The following is a 20,050-nucleotide window of genomic DNA, read 5'->3' as shown; positions in this document are numbered from 1 at the left end:
ACTCCAGGAGTTGGTGATGGACAGGGAGGCCTGGCGTGCTGTAGTTCATGGGGTCGCAAAGGGTCGGACACGACTGAGCGACTGATCTGATCTGAAGGTTTGTCTTGGAGAAGGAAGTGGCAACCCACTCCAGTATTCTTGCTTAGAAAATTCCATGGACAGAGGAGGCTGGCAGATCACAGCCCACGGGGCTGCAAAGAGTTGGCCATGACAGCACACACAAGGAGTAAGGGTTCTCTGTATAGATATCCGTCACTGTTGTTCAGTTGCTAAGTCGTGTCCAAATCTTTGTGACCCCATGGACTGCGGCACACCAGCCTTCTCTGTCCTTCACTATCTTCCAGAGTTTGCTCAAACTCATGTCCACTGGTAATGCCATCCAACCATCTCATCCTCTGTCACACCATCTCCTCCTGCCCTCAATCTTTCCCAGCATCAGGGTCTTTTCCAGTGAGTCAGCTCTTTGCATCCATTGGCCAAATTATTGAGTCTATAACATCAGTCCTTCCAATGAATATTCAGGGTTGATTTCCTTTAGGATTGACTGGTTTGATCTCCTTGCAGTCCAAGGGACTCTCAAGTCTTCTCCAGCCCCACAGTTTGAAAGCATCAATTCTTTGGCACTCATATCATCTGCCAATAGTGATAATTTTATCTTTTCCCTTCTTTGAGGGTAAGTTTGGTATTGCTGAATCCTTTTAATTTTTGCTTGTCTGAGAAATTCTTTAACTCTCGTGTTCTACATGATAATCTTACTAGGTAGAGTATTCTAGGTTGCAGGCTCTTCCCTTTCAGCACTTTGAAATATATCATGCCACTCCCTTTTGGCCTGCAGAGTTTCTGCAGAGCAATCAGCTGATACCCTTATGGGACTTTCCTTATAACTGATACTTTGTTTCTTTTTCCTTTAAAATTCTCTTTTACTTTTACCATTTTAATTATGATATATCTTGGTGTGGGTCTGTTTCAATTCATCTTGTTTGAAACCCTCTGTGCTTCTGTTCCTGAATGTCTGTTTCCTTTAGGTTTGGGAAGATTTTAGCCATAACTTCTTTAAACATTTTTGGTCTACTTCTCTCCTCCTTTTGAATCCTCGTTATTCATAGGTTGGCACATTTTTCTATTTTCCGTAGATCTTGTATGTTGCTTTCTTTTTTTCTTGTCATTTGTCTTTTTGTTGTTCTGACTGGGTGATTTCCATTGTTTTATCTTCTAGATCACTTGTTTGTTTTTGTGTCCTTTAGTCAGCTATTCATTGCTTCTAGATTGCTTTTATCTCAGCAGTTGAATTATCTATTTTGACTGGTTCATCTTCATATTTTCTAGATCTTTGTAACAGTGACCTGTGTTTCTGTTGATTGATTGTTGTTGTTGTGTAGTTGCAAGTCATGTCCAACTCTTTTGCAACCCCATGGACTGTATCCTGCCAGGCTCCTCTGTCTATGCAATTTCCCAGGTAAGAATACCAGAGTGGGTTGACATTTCCTTCTCTAGGGGATCTTCCAGATGATCTTTGAGCCTCCTAAGCCCTGCATTTCTACTGATAATCTTTCTTAATTCATTAGCATTTTTATTGCTGCCTTTTGAACTCAGGATCTGAAGCGATTTAGCAGCAGCAGCAGCAGATGATACCATGCAAGACTCTGTTCACCCTGATTGTTGGCAAGCCAGTACACGTGCACTCCTCTGAGTAGAGTCTAGGCTTCTCCAGCTCTTCATTCTGTCATGTTGGTTCTCCCTGCAGCCAGTAGAGCTTGTCTCCTTTGTGCACAGGTCTGAGATGCCCACATTGTTTCTTGACCTGCCCATTTCCCATGGCGAGAGTCCGCCCCTGCAGACCTTCTCTTTCTTCTGGATCCTTCCCAGGATGTAGATTCCAACCTGATGCCTTTTTCCATCCTTCCCTGTTAAATGGAGATCTCTCTTGTAGCTTTGGTTGCATAGGGATTTCCAGCAATTTTCCTTGAGAATTGTTGCACATGTAGATGTATTTTGGGGTGGGGGGAGGTGAGCTCAGTGTCCTCCTACTCTGCCATCTTTATCCCCCTCTCGTTTTTTTCCCCTACATTTTGGCTATTACAAATGGTGCTGCTTTGAACATTGCTGTACCAGTTTTTCTGTGGACAGTATTTTCATTTCTTTCTAACATGTAGGAATAAAATTGCTGGATCGTACGGTAATTCTGTGTTTAACTTTTTGAAGCCTAAGTCGTTCTTGTCTTGGGTCGTTAAGTGCTAGTAATGTTTTTCCTCCGTTAGGTACCAGAATTGTAACAGGGTAGAATATCATCCATTAGTACTTATTTGTACATCAAAAAGCAAGAACTTTTATCTGAAACAGTGGTTTTCAACCTTGGCTGCACCTTGGAATCACCTGGGGAACTTTAAAACCTACTGATACCTGGTTCCCACCCCCAGAGATTCTGATTTAATTCATGTGAGCAGCAGCTTTGGCCTCCAAATTTATAAAGGCTCATCAGGTGATTATAATGTGTAGCCAATGCTGGAAAACATTGCTCTAAAATGTAGTCTAATACTGAAGTTAGGCTTTGCAACTTGAAAAACAGATGGCAGGTATTGCAGGAAAGAAAGTGGGGCATGAGAGGATTTTCACATCCCAGGTCTTAGGCAAGTTCCTGGGATGGCCACCTATTGTGGGTTCTTGACTTCACACTGGAAAGAATTCAAGGGCAAGCCATGGTAAAGTGAAAAAAGTTTTATTCAGGGAAATACACACTCCACAGACAGAATGTGGCCCATTCATATACAGAATGAGAGGCCCCTGGGCACAGGGGAGTTGTCAGTTTTTATAGGGGTTTGCAGTTTTATAGGCTGAGTGGGAGGATTATTCCAACTCTTTTATAAAACGGTTGGGGATTTCCAGGAATTGGGTCACCATCCACTTTTTGGCCATTTATGGTCAGCCTTGGAACTGTTATGGTGCCAATGGGTGTGTCATTTAGCTTGCAGATGTATTGATATTGTAAGGAGTGTATACTGAGGCTCAAGGCCTAGAAGTCAGTTATCCACCATCTTGAACCTAGTTGGTTCTAACCAGTTTATGTCTTCAGTGGCTATCATTCTTTTAAAGGTTGTGCCCTGGCCCTTTCCTGTCTCACAAGGACTTCATGTATATACTGGTTGCTCCTTGAACAAGGTGAGTTTAAACTGGGTGTGTACAGTTATACTTAGATTTTTTTTTTCCTCCAATGAATTCCTACTACAGTACTAACCTAGCCCCTGCATTGTTAAAGGGTCAACTGTACTTTTCTTGGGGCAGAGATTCTTTGTGGCTATAGAGTTGATTGACTTAATAATATGGCTCTCTATTCTCCATGTAATATGCTTAATAGTAATTGAAAACACATGCTCTGGAGCAGTCTGCCTAGGTTTCATCCTTGCTCTACTGTGTGACCTTGCAAAAGTTGCTTAACCTCACTGTTCCTTAGTTTGTACATATGTAAAATGTGGGATTAAATAGTGTTTGCTGTGGTCTTAATATTTGTGTGTCCTCCCCTCCAAAATTCTTATGTTTAAAATCCAAATTGCAGGATGTGATGGTGTTAGTAGATAGGGCATTTGGTTGGTGCTTAAACCATGAGGGTGGAACTCTCATTAGTAGGATGAGTGTCTTGTAAAAATGACTCCCGAGTTGCTAGCTCCTCCCACCATGTGAGGATGCTCCAGCTTTAAACCATAAAGAGGGTCCTCACAAGAACTTATAAAATACCCAGTCTGGTATTTTGTTATTGCAGCCTTAATGGACTAAGTGTTGTAACGATTAAATGAATGTGTGTATGTGTATTCATATATATTTTTTGTTTCTAGAATAATGTATGTATAATGCTTTATAAGTGTTAACCATTGTAGTTAGAGTCCTCTCAATCCCTTACCCACTATCTAGACTTTCAAAATGATGAATAAAGATGATTAAAAAGTTAGCTGTCATTTACAAGTTTTTTTGTATATTTAAAAATTTTTTCCTAATAAAAAGTTAAGAAAGCAACATAATGACCCTCCATGTATTATTCACCCAGCTTCAGTGATCATGGCCATTCTTACATCTTCTATAAACTCCCACTCACCTCCTTACTTTCGAATTATTTTAAGGAAAATCCTGCAGACTTTTATTTAAATAGCTTCTTTTTTTAATTTATTTGGCTGTGTCAGGTCTTAATTGCAGCACCCAGACTTCTCTAATTATGGCTGATGGGCTCCAGAGTGCTTGGACTCAGTAGTTGCTCCATGGCATGTGGGATTTTAGTTCCCCAACCAGGGATCAAACCCATGTCTCCTACATTGCAGGGTGGAATCTTAACCACTGGAGCAACAGGGAAGTCCCCGGATCATTTTCTTTAATCTTTACCAAAAAAGCCTTACATCTGTTCAATAGGTCTGAAAGATCTGTTACCTATTTTATAAATGCTGAAACTGAGCTTTAGTGGGGACAGGTAGCTTGCCCAAGGTCACACAGCAAATATATTTTGGGATCAGAATTTGGCTGCTGGAGCTCCTGCTACTCACCACTATGCTAACCTGCTCTGAATGGAAGTTTCTACTTGTAAATACATTGGTTACCATGAAAGTCTAATCAAAATATGCCAAAGAGAATTGCAAATTTATCAAACTCTTAAGAGTACAGTAATAACTGTGTAACTCATAGAGAAATTTACATTGTGATTAACTTTAAGAGAAGGAATAAAGTAGGAAACTAACTTAGTAGAATATCTTAATGCAAACTCCTTGCTTTCTGGTATAAACTGACTTAATACCTTATAAAATCATTCTTATATTGGTCTTGTCAGGAATCGATTTAAGGTGCTATTTCTTCATTACTTCCTGTCTCTCCATTTTTATCAATGAAGACCTAGATCTCCTGTTAAGTTCTAAGTCCTTTGTTCTTTGTATTCCTTCTTTCCAGTACTAGTATTTTCTTTTTCTAAATTAGTATAGATATTTTTCAGGTTCAAAATTATTATAAAACAGCTGAAAACCATGATTACTCTGGTCTTTCTAATTCTTCATTTAGTTTAACCATCTTTGAGTCTGTGGAAGATTTCATGGTATTACTATAGAAAGTATCTGAAATTTTGAAATGAGTCATCAGGTAGAGTGCTTAGCTTATTTTCTTATATTCAACAGTTCTCATATCTTATTAAGGGACAGTGCATTCAGCAGTAAGACTGTTTACTAGACCATGAACTAACCTTGATTTCAGAGTTAATTCAGCCTTGAATAATCAATCTGGTCTTTATTGACTCAGTCACCTTAGGCAAATTATGTAAACTCAGCCTTAGTTTCCCCACCTATAAAGTAGTATAACAGAGATAATATGAATATGAACATATATGAATAACTTAGATGAGTACAGACGCATAGTACATGATCTGTGAGCATTTCTTCCTTCCCTCTCCCCCAAGGTTTTATAATAGAAAAGAAGTTAAGAAAGGTAAATTAGGAGTGTAGTAAGCCCAAATGAACCATAATAAGGAAAATAGGGTATAAAAGTACCATGTAGAATCTTACATTTTCATATCAAAGGCACACAAACAGCATAAGATCCCAGGAGCACTGGGAAAACGACACAGATATTTAATCTATTAGATTATGCCTAAGAAAAGTAAGTTTAATGGGATCTTTGTGTCAGGTGATGTTTCATTTTCCTTCCTCTCCCTCTTCACTAATTCTCCTTAACATTCTGGATAGCCTTTCCCGATTTCATGAGAAAAAGTTCTGGAGATAATAAATATGAGTAAAGCTGTGTAGCTCATTCTAGCATACACCGTGCCTGACACTTCTGAGCAGTTTGCTGCTGCTGATGCGGCTGCTAAGTCGCTTCAGTCGTGTCCGACTCTGTGCGACCCCAGAGACAGCAGCCCACCAGGCTTCCCCGTCCCTGGGATTCTTCAGGCAAGAACACTGGAGTGGGTTGCCATTTCCTTCTCCAATGCATGAAAGTGAAAAGTGAAAGTGAAGTCGCTCAGTCGTGTCCGACTCTAGCAACCCCATGGACTGTAGCCCACCAGGCTCCTCCATCCATGGGATTTTCCAGGCAAAAGTACTGGAGTGGGATGCCATTGCCTTCTCCGTCTGAGCAGTTTAATAAAGGCTAAAAAAGCCTGGGGAGTATTATTCTTTGTCTCTCTTGGGCCTTCCCCTTAACAATTCTGCTTTGTCTCTCTCACTCCCGTTTACTATAAATCATGTGCTCAACACCCTCAAAACTCCAGAGTAGAGCAGTCTTAGGCAGCTCTGTCCTGATACCAGCATGCCAAACATGTGAGAACTTTACAGAAGTCTGTTTCTTGTCTTGTGTGTCATCTGCTTAGCGAGGAACCAAAGAGTACTAGGCAGCACTTTGAGTTCAGTTAAAGGGTGTGTCCTACAAGATGACACCATTGCTGTGCCAGGAGTGACTCTTCGCATCTGCTTCCCAGCTATATTTGCCTTTTTTTTTTTTTAATCTGCCTTTTTGATAATTAAAGGCAAGACAATGGAATCTTCAAGTTTGACAGAGGTCAGTTTTGCATTCAAGCCTCTGTTTGAACCTACATGGAGTTTTGCTCATATTTACTAGGAGAGTAACAACTACTGACTTGTAATTAGCAAGAGTCACCTCTAGGAGTGGAATTAAAAATTACCCAGTTTGAGAGATCTGAGCTTCCTTACTCGCCAAATATTTTTCTACCCATAGGGTACTACATGGGAAAACCTAATAGGGATATCATTTCCAGGTACTAATTGATTAGTGTGTATTGTTTTTCTTATCACTTTCTGCATTGTGGAGCATTTAGGAGTTTTATATGACAGGGACAGATAACTTTGGAGCATCCTGCCTAGGAAGAACTGGCTATAAAGGTACCTTGTAGGGGCTCTAGGAAGTAATGGGGAAGCACAAGGCTGCCTGGGCAGGCAGATGGGGGTATTCTGCTACTGCTACTGCTGCTAAGTCGCTTCAGTCATGTCCGACTCTGTGCGACCACATAGACGGCAGCCCACCAGGCTCCCCCATCCCTGGAATTCTCCAGGCAAGAACACTGGAGTGGGTTGCCATTTCCTTCTCCAATGCATGAAAGTGAAAAGTGAAAGTGAAGTCGCTCAGTCGTGTCCGACTCTTAGCGACCCCATGGACTACAGCCTATCGGGCTCCTCCATCCATGGGATTTTCGAGGCAAGAGTACTGGAGTGGGGTGCCATTGCCTTCTCCGGAGGGTATTCTAGAAAGGAAAAGTGTACAAAAAAGATGAGAGGGTACAAAGCAGCTTCCTTTCTTTTCATAATTACAGCTATGAAAGATTGACAAAAGAGAAATTGTGTGTAACATGAACATATGTGATTAAAGCTAAAGTTTCATGAACAGTGAGCAAAGTAATAAAACATGTGGTTCTGTTTATACTTGTATCTAATGAATGATCAGTTCTTAATTTAAGAAACACCTTTATATCTTTCTTTAAATTTTGTATTTATTTTTGTTTTTTGGCTGTGCTGGGTCACTGTTGCTTGCAGACTTTTCTCTAGTTGTGACCAGTGGGGGGCTGCTCTCTAGGTTGCCATGCACGGTATGTGGACTTTTCATTGCAGTAATTTCTCCTGTTGCAGAACACAGACTCCAGGACGCATGGGCTTTAGTAATTGCGGCTCCTGGGCTCTAGAGCACAGGCTTAAAAGCTGTGGCGCATAGGCTTAGTTGCCCCTTAGCATGTGGGATCTTCATGGATCAGGGATCTAACCCATATCTCCTGCATTAGCAGGCAGATTGTTTACCACTGAGCCATCTGGGAAGCCCCTATATCTTGATTATGTATCTTAGTATATGAACCTTTTGCTAGAGCCACAAGTCATACTATGGCACATAAGATGTGAGGTTAAATTTGCAACTTTGGCAGTTTAATAATTTTAATAGCAATAATTTTATGAGCATTAATGTCTTTAATCAAGGCTCAAAATCTAAATTAAATCTTGAAATGGTTAGAAAGGACAGTAGAATTATAAACAAAACTCTAAATGTAATGCCTTCCTGTCCTGGGAATGGGATATTATCACTTTTTTTTAGATGGTTCTAATAAAAGTGTTGGTTAGCTATGGATGTGACTAAAAAGATCTGTATGTGACCAGCAGGCTATTCTAGATCATACACATGTTATGGCAGTTTTTGATTTGTGGTTCTGTTGTTTATTTGAAGGCTTTGTGCTACTATTATATGTCACTTTGTTTCTAAAGATCCACTTAAACACTTTTGAGAGTACATCTTGTTTTTCTACTTATTTGTTCATTCAGCACACATTTACTGGAGTACCAACTGTCAGATCCTGTTAGGTGTTAGAGGTACAAAGACATAACAAAATCCTTTCCCTCCAAGAGTTCAGTCTAGTATATTCGCAGTTAACAAGCCTCTCTGCTTGTCAATGAGTGTACTTCGCGGCAGGATTTCTCAACCTCAGCGCTTTGACATTTGGGGCCAGACAATTCTTTGTTGTAGGAGGTTTGTGCCAAGGAGCATTATAGGATGTTTAGCAAGCATCCTTGACTTCTACCAACTAGATTCCAGTAACACTGCTTCTCCCTATCCCCCAACTCTTGACAATCAAAAAATTCTCCAGATATTGCCAGATGTCCCCTGATGATAAATCCAGAATGTGAACCACACTTTTATGTGTCGTTGACAAAAGGCTTTTATATAATTGGTTTTCAACATTTCACTACAAAGCTAGCAAATGTAATAAAAAGAACACAACCTAGATAAGTCACACAGTGCTTACTATTACAGGTGAGGGCTCAAAGAGGAATACTATACACAGTGTATCACTGTTAAGAATTAGAAGGCAGGACTCTTGGAATCTTTACCTATTAAAAGTTTTATGTTTCACTTTGGATGTCTATGAGGTCACTTCCTGAGTTACTATGAGTTACTAAGTTACTATGTACTAAGTTACTAAGTCTTAGGGACTTCACTAAAATAACAAACCATATACTAATTGGAAAGGGAGAGTCTACTATTAATAAAAACTAGTTCTTTTCTGAGCTCTTTGTATCAGCAATATCATTTTCTTGTTAATAATGAAAGTATTTCATTTTCTCTGATGAGAAGCCTGGAAGACCAGCACATTTTTAGAATGGTCCTTGTGTTCTGTAGGCATATGACTTTGAATATTATTACTTTACTAAAGGATACTACCTGGCTTGGACTTCTTCACATTATTGCTTTTCTATATTCAAACAGCGTACAAAGAACATTCTACAACCAGGAATTCATTTTGATAGCTTCTTGAAGCTTGTCTTTTAATAATGCCTTCCTTCTCAAAGTAGAGGGACCACTTTCCTATTAGAAATAGTGCTTTCCTGAAAGTCCTGAAACCTGAGTTTTACATTCAGCTCTAGTACTAACTAGCATTTGTTTACCATCTCTCAGCCTTAATTTCTTCACCTGTAAGATGTAGATAGATAGATATTAGATAGGTTTATTTTATCATGGTTTCCAGATAAGTATCCTAAATTCCACATTCTTTGCTCAAATAAGCTTAGTTTTGTGTTCTTATTCTTACAGAATATCCACATTTCAGTTTCTGCACCTATCAAGAATTTTAATTCACCATGGATAATCTCTCAGCAGAAGAAATTCAGATAAGGGCTAACCAGGTTACTGATGAGGTAAAAGTTTTACTTGGAATAGGTCATTAATTCTCTTTCAATTTTCACAGTGGAAGCATGAGAGGACCTTCTTAGAAGACCATTTTGGCCTCTCCCTAGTCTGTTTATATCAAAGAATGCATTTGCCCTTGAGTGCCATTACTACTAGCTTCTTATTTTGTCAACTCATCAAAAAACTAAATAAATGCAAACAGTCTGTATGATTTTTTTTTTAAATAGTCATTACTGAATAGTAACTTAGAACAAAGATATAGATGAAGAATTCTGGACATTTAATTTTAACAGAATTTTCTAATATCTGTGTAATATCCCTGGATTTCTGCTACATTACATTTTTATAAATCCCATTAACTATACTCTTTCAAATTTTCTCTTAAGCATCTGGTAGAAAGAAAATAACTAAAATTATATTAGTAAGCTTTATTTTTTATTTTAAAGAAGGGAGGAGTGGATGCGCTAGCAATCTTTAAAAATAAAGTAGCATCATCATGAATATGGCCTGTGATCAGATTTGGGGGGTGGGGCTGTGCTACATATTTTAGAATGCTAAAACTCTTTTTTTTTTCCTAGTCTCTGGAAAGTACAAGGAGAATCCTGGGTTTAGCCATTGAGGTAAGAAAGTGTTTAATCATCAAGTTAAGTATAGAAACTGTATAGAAGGAATTCTGATAACACAGACTGGAATTACTGTTGAATCAGAATGATATTGTATCAATAAGCTTTATTATTTGAAATTGGCAATTGCTGAAATTGTCAAACCATGCACTAATGGGCCTTTTTGGCTTTTCTAAGTGATAGTATTAGAATGTAACAGGGAAAACAATTCACCATGAGTTTGTGACTTAATTATTTGGCGGGGGTGGGGGGGTGGGGGTGGGTTAATATGTTAAGGTGTGTTGGTTTGGGGAGGTTAGTTTTCTTCTAATCCTCTGAGAACTTAAGTTTCTAATGTTTCTGCCTTGCTGTTTTTCAGACCTTGTAGCTTTTGTTTCTGTTGGTTTGGTTGTGCTATCAGCTTTTTTCCCCTTCTTTTAGTCACAGGATGCAGGAATCAAGACTATCACTATGCTGGATGAACAAGGGGGTGAGTTGCAGTCATTGGCAGGAACTCTTGATTTGATTTAGAATGCCAAAAAGCCTTTTCAAATCAGCCACAGTTAAAATTAATTAAGCCTTTGGGAGTACCTTTCCTTTGTAAGATAAGAGTGATATTTTGCTTCTTTTCTTCTGATTTAATTTATATCATGTTTTGTTGCCTATTTGGGGTGGGAGGTCACACTATCCCATTGTCCACCAAGTATTTATTTATTAGGTAGCAGGGCTTATTGTGTGCACTGGTCATTTGTGTCCTGGACATTATGATATTCTTTCATCATTTTCAGAAATCAAGTTACATCCTTGTGGAATTGGAAACTTTGCATTTGATTTGGCCCTGAGCAAGCTGGTCTAGTTTTTATTCCTCTTAGGACAGTCTTTAGGTTTTGAGCCTATTCAGTAATAGAAATGCTAGGAATCTAGTCTAGTGAGGCCTAAACCAATCCTCACATGCTCCTGTTATACAAATTTCTTTAGAACAAATTTATCCACAGAGGCCAGATACCCTAGGATCGGTATGTGAAAGACTTAAATGCTGGACAGCATATAATGCCATCTGGCCCTGATATAGTCACTGTGATGAATTGTTGGTGGATTCGAGGTTAAAGTTTGCTCTTCCGTTATACTAATAATAGCACTTTCTGATTGGCAGCATGAATGTAACATAAAATTTAACTTCCACAACTTTTCTTAGAACAACTAAAACGCATAGAAGAAGGCATGGACCAAATAAACGAAGATATGAGAGAAGCAGAGAAGACTTTAACAGAACTCAACAAGTGCTGTGGCCTTTGTGTATGCCCATGTAGTAGGTGAGTTGATAAATCAAAATCTTTTTCAAATAAATCTAAAGTGAGAGTATCACCCTCAGAACCCCCCTCTCAGCCCCCAGTAAGTGTTGCAGGGCCTAAATAAGGAACTTGATTAGATCAACTTAATCTCTTTCTCCTTCAGGCAGATCAAACTTTTTATGTAAATAGGCACATTCACTGAAAACCATCACTTAAATTTGATCAATCTTTCAATCAAGTCCCAATTACATTTTTAAATAATACATGAAAAGCTTGGGAAATACCCATCTGGATAATACATAGCAGGATGAAATTAGTGTGTTTTCCTTTCAAATAAGGAGAATTAATAAAACATATATTCTGTGGTAGGCACAAGAGGGATGGCCAAGGCATCAAAGGACTTACCATGTGGTTGGATAAATGAGACAGAATAGCAGAAAGTAGAAGCTATAGAAATCTAGTGCTAGATCTATGATATCAATGGAGGCTGCTGCTGCTGCTGCTAAATCACTTCAGTCGTGTCTGACTCTGTGTGACCCTATAGATGGCAGCCCACCAGGCTCCCCCGTCCCTGGGATTCTCCAGGCAAGAACACTGGAGTGGATTGCCATTTCCTTCTCCAATGCATGAAAGTGAAAGTGAAGTCACCAGTCGTGTCCGACTCTTCGCAACCCCATGGACTGCAGCCTATAGCCTACCAGGCTCCTCCATCCATGGGATTTTCCAGGCAAGAGTACTGGAGTGGGGTGCCATGGAGGCTAAGGGTACAGAACTACTAAAGTTAGTTTGGAGTTCATCTTATAGGAGAGAGTGGACTTGAGTTGGGCTCTGAATAATTAGAAAGATCTTGATGGGCCCGGCAGAAGTGGGAAGACATTTCCTGTGGAAGATTTAATGTAAATAAAGACTACAGAGGAGCTTGACTCAACTGTACTACATGATTCACATTGAGAAGAAGTGGAAAATAAGACATAAGTAGGCAGTAAAGGCAGAGAAGGCAATGGCAACCCACTCCAGTACTCTTGCCTGGCAAATCCCATGGGCGGAGGAGCCTGGTAGGCTGCAGTCCATGGGGTCAGGAAGTTCAGTTCAGTTCAGTTCAGTCGCTTAGTTGTGTCCGACTCTTTGCGACTCCATGAATCGCAGCACGCCAGGCCTCCCTGTCCATCACCAACTCCCGGAGTTCACCCAGACTCACGTCCATCGAGTCAGTGATGCCATCCAGCCATCTCATCCTCTGTCGTCCCCTTCTCCTCCTGCCCCCAATCCCCCCCAGCATCAGAGTCTTTTCCAATGAGTCAACTCTTCGCATGAAGTGGCCAGAGTACTGGAGTTTCAGCTTTAGCATCATTCCTTCCAAAGAAATCCCAGGGCTGATCTCCTTCAGAATGGACTGGTTGGATCTCCTTGCAGTCCAAGGGACTCTCAAGAGTCTTCTCCAACACCACAGTTCAAAAGCATCAATTTTTTGGTGCTCAGCCTTCTTCACAGTCCAACTCTCACATCCATGGGGAAGAGTCGGACACAACTGAGCGACTTCACTTTTCACTTTCATGCATTGGAGAAGGCAATGGCAACCCACTCCAGTGTTCTTGCCTGGAGAGTCCCAGGGACGGGGGAGGCTGGTGGGCTGCCGTCCATGGGGTCGCACAGAGTCGGACATGACTGAAGCAACGCAGCAGCAGCAGCAGCAGCAGGCAGTAAAGGAACTTGAATGCCATCCTAAGGGGTTGATTGATTGGAGTGGAGGATATAACTGCACACCAGGAGACCAATTAGGAATGTTTTGTAAACTAGGCCTGTGAGCTATAACCTTATCATTAATTAGAGAGAAAAGTGTAAGTCGGATTCCCTTTAAATCAACTGAAAGAAAGAAAGAAAGAAAAGTGAAGTCTCTCAGTCATGTCCAACTCTTTGTGGCCCCATGGACTGTAGCCTACCAGGTTCCTCTGTCCATGGAATTTTTCAGGCAAGAGTACTGGAGTGGGTTGCCATTTCCTTCTCCAGGGGAATCTTCCTGACCTGGGATCAAACCCGGGTCTCCTGCATTGCAGGCAGACACTTTACCAGCTGAGCCACCAGGGAAGCCAACTGATTGTGTGTCAAATGTGAAGAAGGAAACATCAAAGAAGACTGAAGATTTGAAGCCTCTAGTAAACTAGGAAATGAGAAGTCTTCAAATATTTGTGTATAGTGTATGAGATAATACTTGACAAAAAAAGAATTCATTCATTTTAGTGACTTTATTATTAATATTTCAATTCTCTCCTTAATCTTGAGTAAAACAACCTCCATGTGTTGACAAATAATATGTGTGTTCAGACAAAGATGAGAAGTCATCCATCAACTTTGAACTTCACCTTTGGCCAAAATGACATTGTCTGGAGATTAAATGACTATCTGTTCTGCTGAGCATATTCACTTTTAAAAGAGCTTTGTAACTATCCAGTTGTCTCAGCCACTGTGATAAAGCAAGACCAAGATACAAAGGTTTACAGACTCAGCATTTTTTACTCCTCTAAAGGAGTTAGGAATGGAGGAGCTTTTGTTCTGTCATACTTTCAGTTAAGTGTTTCCATGTGACAATATTCTCTGTGCTATTTCTACCTGAGAAAATATAGTTAAATTATTTATTGGTCAGCTTTAGTGTTTGGGCATAAGAAACCAAGAAAGACAAGTCTGTTGACCTGTTTAGACCTTGGTTGACTCTCCAAAAGTGTATATTTTAGTAGCAATCACCTGTAAATCAGGGTTTAACATATTAAGCAAACAAGTTAGAAACACACAGACTTTTTGATCTAAACTCTTAACTATGGTTTTCACACTCACTTGTGCTTTTCTCCTATGTTCTGTGTACGCTCTTAGAAGAGTTCAGGGGGAAAAAATAGTACGTGAACTTCCTTGAGATAGGTATTAAGAGAAAAGCAAAGAAGAGGAAGTTCTCTCTAGAACCTAGAGCAAATTATCTCTGAATGAATCCTGAGATAGTCTGATATCATAGAAGGTGGGAAAAATGGAGCTATAGAAGTATTATTTTTAGTTTTCTTTGTGTACCCAGCCAAACATGGGCAGGATTTTCTTGGACACTAGGTAGAGTATGTTCTTAAAGCAGTCCATTCTCAGCCTCTAACATCAGCAGAGCCCTTTCCTAATGGGTCAGGAGAAGAAAGCTCTTCATAACATCTGGAATGAACAGGCTTCTATAACAAAACAGTTGTTCCTTGAAGAGAAGAGAGTAGTATTTCAATTTAAAGACTGATTTTAATTGCCTTCCTTTCACCCATTTCTCCTTTATACCATTGAGACCTTGCCCTCTATGGTGTCTCTTTCACTCCTGCCAGGGGCGTGATCTTTCTAAGTTTATCTGCTAATCTGTATTTCAGTTAGACTTATCATATGAATAGCCATAACATGAGCTTCTCAAGGCAGAGACAGGATCTTAGTTTTCTTTATAAAGCTAGTACTAATTATGGTACTAGTAATAACAGCTCAGGTCCATAATCTCTTATCTGCCATTTAGAAATCTAAAAATTTCTGAAAGCCAAAGGTTTGTTTTAAATTAGGCTACAAGATGTAACCTGAACTGAAGCTGTTTAATAATCTATCCCACTTAGTGTAATGTTAATCTCTTTCACTGCAGAAATATTGATATACGTGATTATGTGGTACTGCTCAAGATGTCCTCATCCAAAGGTTTGGATGAGATTTGTGAGCCTATATATTAATTTAGGTTCTTACTGTCCTGAACACTTGAAATGTAATCCTTACAGTAACCTTAATATGAGATAGTTTCTCTTACTATCACCATTTTACATATGGAGAAACAGAGGCACCAGAATGCTACGCTAGCAAGTGGAAGAGCTGAGATTCAAAACCAGACGGAGCTCTAGTTTTTAATTGTGTGATGCTACATTGCTTGACTGGCAAGAAAAGAATGAAGCTTTTTGTTGCTACTATTGTTAGAGGTATTGCTATCTAGAAAATGTCTTCAGTAGATTTGTTCTTTGAGATTTCTTTTGTTCACTGGTATTCACTGAAGCCATGTCAACAGATCTTTTTCTAATAAAATGTGGAAATAGCTTCACTTAACAGAACCCTGTATTATAAGAGAAGGAAATTTTAATTTCAGCTCATTCTTTTTAAAGGACTACTAGAATTTAAAAACAAACTACCAGAATTAAACTTTAAAACTGTGAATAAATGCCATTTTTTTAGCTTGCTACTATTTGAATCCTAAAAGCAAAAAGCACAGATTCCCTATTAAAAATGTTATGTGTTTGTCAATAACTTGTTTTTTTGTTTTGGCTTCACCTTGTGGCTTGCAGAATCTTAGTTCCCTGAGCAGGGATTGAACTTTGGTTTCTAGCAGTGAAAGCGCTGAGTCTCCTGGACCACTGGGAAATTCTCTTTGTCAGTAACTGATAAGTCAAAATTCTAATTAACAAGAGTTTAAAAAGAGGCAGGTTTAAAATGGGAAGTCTTAGAATTGTAAACTGCCTAATGTCCCAGTTTAACCATTGTCAGACAAAGTAGTCTGTTGTCTTAACTTGCCTCTTTGCATTCTATGCTTATATTGCCAAACATAATGGCACATAGTTTCAAGACAGGTTGGTATTTCTGGGCAACCTTACTAGAGAAGTTGAAAGTTGGTACTACAGGTTTTATACTATTGAATCTTAAGTCATATTATGGTATAAAGATTCAGCTCTGATTTGTTAAAATAAATATTGAATTACTGTATTTTAGTCAACATATGAGTGATTCCTTCATTCTACTCACTGGAGATACAAAGTATTGAATATTTTGCCTTCTTTTCATGTTAATTCTCATAATTTTAGGACAGAATATCATTATTCAGACATTCTTAGGAAAAATGAAGTATACACTGGTTTAAATAGTTTTCTTGTTTTTCTTTTTATCTAGATTCTCAGATGTTGGTTGTTTCTATGAAATCAGGCAGGAATTTAAATGCATTGTGTTTTGAAAACTCCAAACCTGCTTCTGTTCTGTTTGAATGGCATTCACTACTTTCTGCATTTCATTCTCTCACTTAATCTCTTCCTTTCTAATCTGCTTACTAAAAATGAAGATTTAACATCAGAAGCTGAGCTCAGTAACTGATCAAAGGGAACTGTAAGATGCGGTCTTGTGGCGCAGTTTGGGCTGTTAACCTGCTGTCTAAAGGTGATGCTTCAGATGACTTTTCTGTGCATGTGCATGGATTTTGTGAATGGTGGAGACTCTAAAAGCTGTGCTGTGGTGTGTAATGTAAAGTGAATTTGTTCTTGATGAGTGCTATTTGCCAGAAGATTGGATTGACAAAAAGATCTTAATTTATAATAACATCCTTTGACTAATGGTTTTGATACTAAGTTTTTGCTAAAAAACATTTAAGATTATAAAACTTAAAACACCCCTAAAATTTCCTAAGAAGTTTTAAATAGGTTGATCTTTATAGAGAATTGCTGCATTCTAGTTCTGATTAAAGGTAAGGGGATTCAGTCTAAATACATGGACTTTGATTTCAGCTTCCTATCTTGTGTTAGGTTTTTCTATTCTTTTCTGGCTCCAGAATCAAGATTTCCTCAGTTAAAGTATTGCTTCTAATGATTTTGGATTCCCCATGATTTAGGCCACTACCAAATTGAGGAATTAATTGCCAATGTAAGTCATCTTAAATGCCATTTGGAACAAAGCGGGTATAAATTTAAAATGTTACCATATCTAGTATCTTCTTTTAAAAAATAAAGGTATGCCTTCTTTATATGTTATCACCTGTTTCATAATACCTTTTATGTCATATGTTAGCTTGCTCTGGTTTCATATTGAATTAATGCAGAGCTAACCAATCTTAACTTTTTATGGAAGTTAACCCTCCAGTTAGCCTACTGCTTATTATAATATTTGACTCCTTAATTTTGGATCTTTATGGGAACTTTGAAGACCATAGTTAAATGTTAGAAAATTGTTTGATTTCTACCCTCTGTTTCTTGCTCTTCTTTTTCTTTTTTCTTGTAACCTGGTCACTCCCCACACATGCACACCCTTGTAATCGTTATAACTGGTATTTAAAAAAAATTTTATTTATTTGGCTGTATTGGGTCTTAGTTGCAGCATATGGGGTCTTTGTTGAATCATGTGAGATCTTTCATTGTGGCACATGGAGTCTCTACCTGTGTCTTGCAGGCTCCGTGGGCTTCAGTAGTTGCTATGCCCAGGCTTAGTTGCTCCAAGGCATGTGGGATTCCATGTCCTCTGCATTGCAAATCAGATTCTTAACCACTGGACCACCAGGGAAGTCCCACAACTGATATTTGTTTGATCCCTTTTCTCTTTGGTATGAAAGAATTATAGCTAATACTGGGCTTTCTTTTTGCTATTTTTGTTAGTACTAATGTTGACAATCAAAGCTCAAAAGAGAAATTATTAGGTTATTGTGTTCAGATTTATAGCAGCTTCCTAAATTAGGGAGTATTTCAAATTCTTATTTTAATCATGCCCTTTTTGAATGTGATATTTATCTGAAAAAATGTGGTACTTAAAGAGTATTAATTGGGCTTCCCTGGTAGCTCAGACAGTAAAGAATCTGCCTGCAATGCAGGAGACCTAGGTTTGATCCCTGGGTCAGGAAGATCCCCTGAAAAAGGGAATGGCAACCCACTCTAGTATTCTTGCCTGGAGAATTCCATGGACAGAGGAGCCTGGCAGGCTACAGTCCATGAGGTTGCAAAGAGTCAGACATAATTGAGTGAGTAACACAACAAAGATTATTAAAGTCTTCAAAACTGATAGTCGAGGTAAATCTAACTTTCTAGATGGGAGTTCTTAATTACATTAAAATCTACCACAAATTTGCCTAAGCATTTTATTATGAAATCTAATTTTTTTCCCAGAGGGGCTGTTAATTTTGTTATGCAGAGGAGTTTTGTTGCAAATCAGAATGGTTTCTTTCTTTCTGTAGACCAGAAACAACCCTGGCCCCATTGTGTTTTTATATAGCTATATTCCAGTTATTTTCAGCTGGTTGTAGATCTCAAAGCTCAGGAATGGTAATGGGTGAGAAGAATAAACATGCCAGTTGGTAATTTGTGCACTTAAAGCCATGAACTTTTTAACTAAGGATCAGATTGAGGTTGAAATGAAAGAACAAAAATATGTCTAAAAATATATATATATATTTGTCTAATACTTACAGAATAATTTTACATCAATTATCAACAGCTCTGTGAATTAATAAATATTGTTATCTTAGTTTTATATATAAGAAAAAGATGCTCAGAGGTGGAAATTTGCATGAGACTCTATACCTACTGAATGACAGGTCTGGGATTAGAATTCAAGTCAGTTCAGTTCAGTTCAGTCGCTCAGTCGTGTCCGACTCTTTATGACCCCATGAATTGCAGCACGCCAGGCCTCCCTGTCCATCACCAACTCCCGGAGTTCACCCAAACTCATGTCCATCGAGTCGGTGATGCCATCCAGCCATCTCATCCTCTGTTGTCCCCTTCTCCTCCTGCCCCCAATCCCTCCCAGCATCAGAGTCTTTTCCAATGAGTCAACTCTTCGAATGAGGTGGCCAAAGTACTGGAGTTTCAGCTTTAACATCATTCCTTCCAAAGAAGTCCCAGGGCTGATCTCCTTCAGAATGGACTGGTTGGATCTCCTTGCAGTCCAAGGGACTCTCAAGAGTCTTCTCCAACACCACAGTTCAAAAGCATCAATTCTTCCGCACTCAGCTTTCTTCACAGTCCAACTCTCACATCCATACATGACCACTGGAAAAATCATAGCCTTGACTAGACGGACTTTTGTTGGCAAAGTAATGTCTCTGCCTTTGAATATGCTATCTAGGTTGGTCATAACTTTTCTTCCAAGGAACAAGCGTCTTTTAATTTCATGGCTGCGATCACCATCTGCGGTGATTTTGGAGCCCCCCAAAATAAAGTTTGACACTGTTTCCACTGTTTACCCATCTATTTCCCATGAAGTGATGGGACAAGATGCCATGATCTTGGTTTTCTGAATGTTGAGCTTTAAGCCAACTTTTTCACTCTCCTCTTTCACTTTCATCAAGAGGCTTTTTAGTTCCTCCAATTTACTATAAATCTTGTGGCTTAGAAAAATCCTTGTTTATACATTTGCTTTCTCCAGATTAATTCCTCAGTGTCCCAATACGTAGAAATACTAAGGTAGACTACCAGAATAATTTAAAATATTCCTTCTGCAACAGATTGGAAGTCTCTTAGTGTTTCTCTTCCCTGGTTGGGCAGCTAAGTGACCTATTGAATTTAAATAAAACCATAGTGACAATAGAATAGTCCTAGGCTCCACCCCATACAAATTGAAATAGAATCTTCAGAGTGTAGCCTATTTACCTGTGTTTTCAAAATCATCCAGTTCACTTTGATGCTCAGTCAAGTTTGGGAAATAGTACCTTTTAAGGCACTTAAGACCCTTTGAAGGAAGGCAAATTAATTAAATCATTATTGTTTTTATTAGATACACAGCTGCCTGACA

The 20,050-nt window shown here is 38.9% G+C and overlaps 1 protein-coding gene across 4 annotated transcripts in view; it reads left to right on the top strand.

Annotated features, from left to right (window-relative positions):
• The window catches only part of SNAP23 (synaptosome associated protein 23), a 42,385-nt gene that overhangs the window by 14,545 nt on the left and 7,790 nt on the right, over positions 1-20,050 (top strand). For 2 of the 4 annotated variants that reach the window (XM_070378152.1, XM_070378153.1), the window contains exons 2-7: positions 3,091-3,156; positions 9,544-9,647; positions 10,218-10,259; positions 10,683-10,731; positions 11,437-11,554; positions 16,457-16,489. In XM_070378152.1, coding sequence (XP_070234253.1) covers positions 9,591-9,647; positions 10,218-10,259; positions 10,683-10,731; positions 11,437-11,554; positions 16,457-16,489 — 299 coding nt within the window. In that variant the 5' untranslated portion in view covers positions 3,091-3,156; positions 9,544-9,590. The remainder of the gene's footprint in view (positions 1-3,090; positions 3,157-9,543; positions 9,648-10,217; positions 10,260-10,682; positions 10,732-11,436; positions 11,555-16,456; positions 16,490-20,050) is intronic. The other 2 variants (XM_070378155.1, XM_070378154.1) reach the window with 2 other exon arrangements.

This window comes from Bos mutus, chromosome 10 (assembly GCF_027580195.1).
Source record: "Bos mutus isolate GX-2022 chromosome 10, NWIPB_WYAK_1.1, whole genome shotgun sequence".
Lineage (NCBI taxonomy): Eukaryota > Metazoa > Chordata > Mammalia > Artiodactyla > Bovidae > Bos > Bos mutus.
Note: the sequence above shows the minus strand (reverse complement) of the source record. Positions and strands in the feature narration are given on the sequence as shown.